This window comes from Hippopotamus amphibius, chromosome 3, assembly GCF_030028045.1.
Source record: "Hippopotamus amphibius kiboko isolate mHipAmp2 chromosome 3, mHipAmp2.hap2, whole genome shotgun sequence".
Lineage (NCBI taxonomy): Eukaryota > Metazoa > Chordata > Mammalia > Artiodactyla > Hippopotamidae > Hippopotamus > Hippopotamus amphibius.
In genome coordinates, this window is record NC_080188.1 from 161,544,150 (window position 1) to 161,553,244 (window position 9,095).

The window sequence follows — 9,095 nt, forward strand, 5'->3', positions numbered from 1 at the left end:
TGTGAATCTATGAATTTATTTTTCAGGTTTCTTAATCAATGCAGTTACTGTGCACAGAAAACAAAATCATTGTAACAAGTGTCTTTAAAGACCTGGGATGGACAGACCTGGCTTCAAGCTCTGATTCTGCTGCTCAGTAGCTGTGTGACTTTAGACAAGTTACTCAACCTTTCACATCCTCCTTTTCTCATTTATATAATAGGGTATAATATATAGCCTGCCTTAGGGGGTTGCTCTAAAGATTAACTGAGGTGGTTGATGAAAAGCTCTAGTGTAGTGTCTGGCACATAGGACATGACTAAACATGTAGGCAATTATTGCAATGTGGTAAACGTGGGAAGAAGTCAGCTGGTGGTGATGGAAAGAGCATGTGGAATTATTTGCCAGTTCTTCTTAGGTATAGTCAGAATAGACATGGACAGGAAAGAGAATAGTGTCCAATCTCCCGAAAAAGAGCATTTAAAAGAACTTTTATCCATAGTTTGTCCAGGCACACAGGTGTAAGGATGGATTTAGAAGCAAGATTTATAGAAAATTCCCTGGCAGTCCAGTGGTTAGGACTCTGAGCTTTCACTGCCGGGGCCCAGGTTTGATACCTGGTGGGGAACTAAGATCCCACAGGCTGGCCAAAAAAAAAAAAAAAAAAAGAAGCAAGATTTATATCCAGCAGTGCCTCCAGGCCCATGTTGGCCTCTACTGTTGTTTCACTTTGGTAGTTTCTTTCTGCCGACATGAGAGACAGAAGCCATGGAGACTTGAAGAGGGATCATTCTTTTGCTCTGCTGTAACTTAATTCAAGGACAGAATCTAACAGAAAGATATGAATCAAGGCTTCTTTTTGTACTTGTTGAAAACCTGATCATTCTCTTTGGAACCCCTGATATGAGCTTTTACCAGTGATAAGCACTTATTTTGGAAATACACAACCACCTAAGGTCATTTTCATTCATCATTACACTCAGAGGGACTGAATGTACCATTTCCTCAAGGGAGACACCCTACCACGGAAGCGTTTCCCCCTTCTTCTCTTCAGCAAAACAAAACATATAAAACTGAATGTTTTGTAACTGAATATATATAATTTAATACATTAACTGCCTTAACTACTGATCTGTCATAAATAATTCCATATTCGTTCTTAATTTCCAGGGGAGGAACACCTAGCTATCAAGTAGGGTGTTACTGTTGCACCAAAAAAGGGAACAGTTTTGTATTCTCTTTTTTTTTGGCACACGGGCTTAGTTGCTCTGCGGCATGTGGGATCTTCCTGGAGCTGGGATCGAACCCGTGACCTCTGCGTTGGCAGGTGGATTCTTAACCACTGCACCACCTAGGAAGCCCCTGTATTCTCTTTTCATATTATCTTATAGTAAGGTTCATAAATGTTAATTCAAACAAGGGAAGTACAGAAAATTAAGAAGTCATCTTCAAAATTAGTTTTACGTTGATACTTTTACCATCTAAAAATGCTGATTAATATCTCTCATATGCTGAGTATTTTACTGGAGAGTGTGATGGATTTATGTCTGGTAGTTATTTGTTTAGACAGAGGAAAGAGGGCTGGGAAATTCCTGAGGTGTGGTGAAGGTGGTACCTTTTCTTTTTACATTTTTTTCCCTAGAATTGTTGACAGGTCTTGTTTTGACAGAAGAATACCATTTAAATGCAGTGCATTCTACTTTTCCAGTATTGACAGTCCTCTGTAAAGCCTGTTATATATGCTTGTTAGCCCATTTACATCCGTTGAAAGAAGTATTTCTAAACACTTCATAGTGTTGCTAAATTCTATGATTAATTTTAATGGTAAAGAACTACACAGTTTCCCCCTATAAAAAAATAAGTAGCTTCTGTGGTTTTGTTTTTTGGTTTTTTTTTGACCATACCATGCCGCTTGTGGGATCTTAGTTTCCCTACAAGGAATTGAACCCAGGTCCACAGCAGTGAAAGTCCGAGTCTTAACCACTGGACCACCAGGGAATTCCCTGAGTACCCTCTTTGATTTGGTGGGTTGTACGAGTACCATGATGTCAGTGGATCAGTCGATATCGGTCATTGCTGCAATTTAGAGTGTGATGTTTTAATATCCAGCTGCTTGTAAATGTGAGCTCATAATACAGCATCACACAGTTTCTTTAAAATCATTTAAACGCATTCAGAAAGGCCATTTTAAGTATATCCAAGGAGCTCAGCATAAATACCTGAATTTCTAAAATATTGGTATCAGTAATGGAACAGAATTATAAGGGGCTGTGTGGATTTCTAAAGAAGCATTTAAGACTGATTTTAACTAACTTTTAAGACTGATTTTACTTTCACCTTTCATTTCCACTTTGCTTTATGACTGATTAGATTACTTAACTACCCACAAACTTACATCTTTTCTTGTTTTACACTCTCTTTGGGCAGTCTGTGGCCTTAACTAACACATTAACTCTAGTAACTTCCAAATCTGTATTTCCAGACTTGATCTCTTTGGCATTTCAGATCAATATGTCTAATCATATATTTATCTCTGGACCTGGATGTCCCATGGCATTTTATATTCAGCCTGTCCAGAACTGAACGTACCATCTTCCCACCACACCTGTTCTTCTTGTATTTTCAGTTTCAGTAACTAGGACCGCCATCCATTCAATTGCCCAAGCAAGTCAACCACTTCCCCCTTCCCAATCCCCATTTTTCATATCTTATCAAACCACTGAGTCTCATTGGTTCTATTCTAAAATATCTCTGAAACCTGTCCCTGTATCACCATTTCTCACACACTCAGACCTTAGCACCTCTCAGCAGGAGGAGAGCCTCCTGACTGGCCTTCCTGCCTCCAGCCTTGTTGCCGGTGGCATCCCTCACACCACTGCCAGACGGAGCTCCCTAACGCACAGGCCCGATCGTGTCCTCCCCTACTCAGACTTGGCAGTGTCATCCTGCCAACCCAGCCTCCCATCTTGCCACCTCCCTCTTGTACTTGATGCTCCAATGCTCCCAGACTACCTCTAGTGCCAAGAATAGGCTGTACTCTTCCTGTCCTGGTCTCTTGGCATGTACTGGTTTCTGCCTGCCTACAATGCCTTCTTCTCTCCTCTTATCTGCTAGACAAGTTCCTACTCATTTTTCAAGTTTCAATTCAAACGTGTCTCCTCTGGTAAGCCTTTCCTGATTTCCTTCAGCTGACACAGGCATTTTTTCGTCCTGCTTCCACTACACCCTGTGCACGCCTGCATTGTTGGAGCTGTTATACAGTGTTATAATTGTTTGTGTGTCAGTGTTTCTGTAAACTAGAGGGTGCTTTAGGGCAACGGTTCCCAACCTTTTTGGCACCAGGGACTGGTTTCGTGGAAGATGATTTTTCCACAGATGGGAGGTGGGAGATGATGGTTCAGGCAGTAACGTGAGCCTTGGGGAGCGATGGGGAGCGATGGGGAGCGATGGGGAGCGGTAGGGGAAGCTTCGCTTGCCGCTGCTCACCTCCTGCTGTGCGGCCCTGGGGTTGAGGACCCCTGCTTTAGGGAGAGAATTGTGCTTCTCATCTTTGCATCCTGGTTCTTGGCATCCTGTATTTGTTCACTAATAAATGACTTGCTAATTAAATTAATGGCTTAGAGAGGTACTGTTATTTTTTCAGACTACAAGAATGTTATGGAGTATTACAGTACTATAGTGTGCCAAATTTGACAATATCAAAAAAGATTTTGCACTGCTTAGAAAAAAGTATATTTATACATACTCTGTGGTAACTTGCATTGATACTTCTCTGTTTGCAGCATTAATCAAGTCTGATCTGAAAAGACACAATATAAATAAAGGAATTACAAATGGCGATATTAAAGCTGTAAGTAGTGGATATTTTTATGATTATACTATTGGGAAATGTGTGCATAGAGTAAGTGTAAACCCATCTATCTAGTCAGCTGTTTTTTTTTTTTTTGTTCCTGAGCCAGCTGTGATCTGTCATAATGGCATATGCCACATACGTACTGTAATTTATTTATCTTCTTATTCTCTCTGCAGGTACCAGTTGATAGCCCCACAGATCAAGAATCAAAAACTATTCTGATGTCCAAGCAGTCAGAGTCAGAGTCTGCAATTTGAGGGGAAAGGAAAAGTTAATATCATGTGCTAATTGAATGATAAAGCTTAGTTTATAGGTTATGGGGAATGGACACTTACTTGAAAATTATTATGTGACTCCTAAATGTAGTTACTGTTCTTACTGAATTGTTAATTGAAGCAATATTTTGCTTAAGATACTTTTGTTTACGTCATTTTAACACTAGCGTTTATCTACTAAGTGTCCCATCTTATACTGTTGACCTAAAACTAAGCTTCTTGGCATTTGTTTTTCAAAAGTAAATGTTGTTCTTTTTGTAGAAAATGAAGCTTAGAAGGCTTTCTAAAATGACAGTATGGAGGTCCAGTCCCTTCAACTCACATAGGAGTACATGCAGTTTGTTGATATAAAACTATCCAGTGGAACCAAGTGGACAGTGTGTTCCTCATTCTCTCCCTTTCCATTGTTCCACTGTCCTTCACCGCAGCATGTGCACAGGCTCCATGCTGTTGGAACAGTCTGCTCTTTCACATGCTGCTCCCTTTCCAGCTGTCCAAGCCCCCTCAGTGTGAATATAGTCTATGAATGTGACAGTTCTAACCCACCAAATGACACTACTGGGATGAGACTTACAGGTGACCTCTGAGATTTTTCCCATTTCTCACCTTCTTACTAGAAAATGCTTTGTAACAGGTACTGTCAGTGGCCATAAAAACTATTCTGTGTACAGACGGAACCCATAACTTTGGTCTTAGGCAAATGTTCTCATTAGGTGGAATAACCCAGACACAGACTCATGACCTTGAGTTCTTCTCTGTGCTGCCTTTCCATTCATCGTAAGAATGCTAACACTATATTTTTTCACTCCAACTTGAAATAGAGTAGTTTTGTATCCAATGCCTTTTTTTACTCTTTTTTTTTCTTCAATATATAACTTTCTAGTAAGAAAATTTCATCCTGTGTGTTACTGGCTTTTTCATGACTTCTTGTATCACACCTTATACTTTTGCCTTGAAGATTCCTGAGATAAGGAAATCTATAATACCTTCAGGTAGCTTAGATGTTCCCATTTAGTGGAGACCTCTTGAAATGCTGTCTGTTCTAATTCTGGAGCATCATTTTTTATGACCATTCTCCTTTGAGGAATCTTGTGCCCAGGTCTGTGCTCCCTCAGTGTGTTGAGGGGGTGGATTCTTTTCTTCACCACAGAATGTGCACAGGCTCCATACTGTTGGAACAGTCTGCTCTTTTACATGCTCAGGGGAAGGAGAACAGGATCAAATGCATTTCCACAGTGCCTACCGCTGTGTTTGTTTACAGTGAGAATCTCAGTGTTGTTCATGTTCTGGCTCTCTAAACTGATAGGGAATATCTTTAGAGTAATGGCATTTAAACAGCCATAATGTTTATATTATGTCCACATAAACACAGAAAGCCAATCAGGTATTCCGTTGAATACCCTTGAAGTGAATTAGCAATTTTGATTTGGGCATACTGGATGCATTGCTTTATATTGAAATTGTAACATTCTCTGTAACCAAACGACAGTAAATTATGTGGAATCTTACCCTGGAGAACATGTTACCAGAAGAACTTATCTGGGAATCAGGAACTTCCGGTCCGTGTCCTGGATCTTTTTCTAGCTTCCCTGTAAATCTCCAGGCAGCGTTTTCCTCATCTGTATATTGAATGTATAAAATTTGATCTCAAAGATTTTTTCTGAATCTTAAATGCACTTATCGGTGGATAGACCAAATCATTGTAACACAGGAACTTAAATCTAGCTGGAGAAAGATTCCCTGGACAATTGAATAAACAACTGTGGTTGTTACTTTGTAGATACAGGGAATTTAAAAATCTGTTTTTAGGGACTTTCCCAATGGTTCAGTGGTTAAGAATCCGCCTGCCAATGCAGGGGACATGGGTTTGAGCCCTGGTCTGGGAAGATCCCACATGCTGTGGAGCAACTAAGCCTATGCGCCACAATTCCTGCACTCTAGAGCCTGAGAGCCACAACTACTGAGCCCAAGTGCTGCAACTACTGAAATCCATGCGCCTAGGGCTGGTGCTCCACAACAAGAGAAGCCACTGCAATGAGAAGCCCCCGCAGCATAAGGAAGAGTAGCCCCCAGTCTCCACAACTAGAGAAAGCCCGCATGTAACAACAAAGACGCAAAGCAGCCAAAAAATAATAATAAAAGAATAAAATAGAAATAAAAAAATTTTTAAATATATAATAAAAAATAAAATGTGTTTGTAGCCCTTTCGTTCAGTTGGTGGTAGCTCAGGCAGAATGTGCCGAATCATTAACTTCCTTAGGTATTCATCTCGCAGATTTTATGGCCAAAAATATATTTTAAGGTCCCTCCTCTAAGTAGTTGTTTTTATTTTTAAACTGTCAGTGTTGTTTCAAATAATCATGTACTTGTTGAGTTCCTGAGGTTTTGAACAAATTACAGGTAAAAGTTGGAATATTTTATTTATGAAAAGCACATACACGTGTATTTTTCCTTGGTGATTAGAAAAAAGAATGAAATATGATGTGACAAAACACAGAATGAATTGATAATTTTTCTGTATTTTGAGTTAAATTTGTCTGTAATACATCAAACAAGAATGTCGTATAAATTCTATGTCTTGTCTTTGGAAAATGGTGTTGGGTAGCTATCACTTGTGTAAATTTTAATCAAGTGATTTTAGAAAGAAACTAGATGCTTTCAAAAGCGCTCATATTTATAAATGTTGCAAATATAGCTTTTGCCTTTTGTGAATGTTGGAGAAATATCTTTTAAAATGTGTTTTATAAATATGTGTAAACTTAGAGTATTGCCCGGAGATTGCCCATCTGTCTAAAGTCATTTTTCATGTTCTAATTTTTGCTCTTTGTACTATTTAGCAGTATGCTTGTTCTTCAGTATTTCAGACTTGAGATAAATTTATTTTTTTAATGTTAATTTTGTATGGCTTTTTTTTAAGTTCTGATACTTAAATACACATGGGGAATGGAAAGGGATTATAAGATTTCAGAATGGGCCAAGGGAGACAGGTGGTTTGTGGAATACAGTAAGTCCCCTACATACGAACGAGTTCCGTTATGAGAGCACGTTCGTAAGTCGAAGTTGTTTGTAAGTCCAGCAAAATTTTATTTTCACTTTTGTTTCTGTCATTATCGCTTGGTGCTTCTTAGCAGCAGTACCAGCTACATCGCCACTGCTTTCATGCTTGCTTCCGTTTGCATGGTCACATCTTTGAAAGTTCTCAACTTGAAGGTTCGTATGTAGGGGACTTACTGTACAAGGTAACAAAGCCCGTCAGGGTCAGGGTCGGGGCTGAACCAGCAAAGTAGCCATGGCTCAATCTCCTCCCCTTACTTTGGTGCCTGCTTCTCATTAGCCAAATGGGTGGCCCTCCGTGAGCCATCATGGACACTACACCTAAGCTCCAGACTGTTCTCTGCCTTTTCCACCTGGTAGCGTGAGCCTGTATGGGCCTCATATCCTAGAGTATGTGTCACTGTTCCTCAAGGCCTTGCTGATTAATGTAATAAAACCAATCTACAAGTTTCTTCATTGAAAATAGGGTAGGATAAATGTTCATTCGTCATACCCTTAAATGAGATAATACGTGAAAAGTATTTAGAATTAAGCTTGACATAGTCAACACTCAAAGTTGGGTATTGGGATTTCCCTGGAGGCCCAGTGGTTAAGACTCCACACTTCCAATGCAGGGGGCAGGGGTCCAATCCCTAGTCGGGGAATAAGATCCTACGTGTCCCACGGTGTGGCCAAAAGATTAAAAAAAAGAAAAAAGCTGGGTATTAATGCATTTATGCTAGTAACTAGAACAATTACCACTTACATGTATTTAGATTTGACGGGAGACATTCAAATGACTTTTATCAAAAGAATCCCAATGAGGAAAATCAGAGGTCTTTGGAGGGTCAACAGAGAAGATATTTGGGGAGAAGGGAAGTGGTGCCCGTACTATTCGAATCAAACCAGGCAGGGGGCTGCACACTCCGAATCCTCCTGAAGCTAGTCTTGTGTACTAATAAGTGGGTTAGTGTCTATTAAGGAAATTGTAATAGAGACTGGAGGCAGATAAAGATTAGTCTAGGACAGCGACTCCCAAAGGTTCTGATCTCAGAATTCTTTTACACTTAAAAATTGTCGAGGATCCCAAAGAACTTCTGTTTTGTGGGTTATATCTGTCAATATTTATCATATTACAAACTAAAATGAAATTATTTTATTCACTTAAAAATAACTTTATTATATCTTAAAATAAATTACGTTTTTATGAAAATAAGTATTTTCCAAAACAACACAAAGGTAGCGAGAAGAGAGTGATAGTTTTTAATGTTTAAAGGGCCACAAAACACTTTAATGTCTGGCTTTACAGAAGACAGCTGGATTCTTAGATTCTGCATTCAATCTGTAAAGATACGCTATTTTGACATGTTTGAAGAAAAGCCTTGCACATTTATGGAGTTGGAAAGGGAAAAGTAGTTTACTAGTCTTTTCAGATAATTGTGACTATTCTTTAATACTATATCAAAATTTGAACTGGTAGTGTCTTAAAGGTTAGTTGCTGTGTGGAATCTGTTCCTACTTTGTTACATTAACATCTAATGGGGCTTCCCTGGTGGCTCAATGGTTAAGAATCCGCCTGCCAATGCAGGGGACACAAGTTCGATCCCTGGTCCGGGAAGATCCCACATGCCGAGGAGCAACTAAGCCTGCGTGCCACAACTACTGAGCCTGTGCTGTAGAGCCTGCAGGCCACAACTCTTGAGCCCACGTGCCACAACTACTGAAGCCCATGCGCCTAGAGCCCATGCTCCACAACAAGAGAAGCCACCGCAATGAGAAGCCCTCACACCACAACAAAGAGTAGCCCCTGCTCACTGCAACTAGAGAAGCCCAAATACGCATTGCCATTTGGAAAATAGGATTTCACTGAATTATGCAGCTCTTCTAAATATTGATATTTTTCATTATATGATGCCAGACAAATCACCTGTGATATCATCAGAAAGTCTTTTTAA

At 39.7% G+C, this 9,095-nt stretch overlaps 1 protein-coding gene across 2 annotated transcripts in view; it reads left to right on the forward strand.

Annotated features, from left to right (window-relative positions):
• The window catches only part of FLVCR1 (FLVCR heme transporter 1), a 31,404-nt gene extending 24,416 nt beyond the window's left edge, over positions 1-6,988 (forward strand). For both annotated transcript variants that reach the window (XM_057729001.1, XM_057729002.1), the window contains 2 exons: positions 3,762-3,829; positions 4,009-6,988. In XM_057729001.1, coding sequence (XP_057584984.1) covers positions 3,762-3,829; positions 4,009-4,089 — 149 coding nt within the window. In that variant the 3' untranslated portion in view covers positions 4,090-6,988. The remainder of the gene's footprint in view (positions 1-3,761; positions 3,830-4,008) is intronic.
• Positions 6,989-9,095: the final 2,107 nt, after the last annotated feature.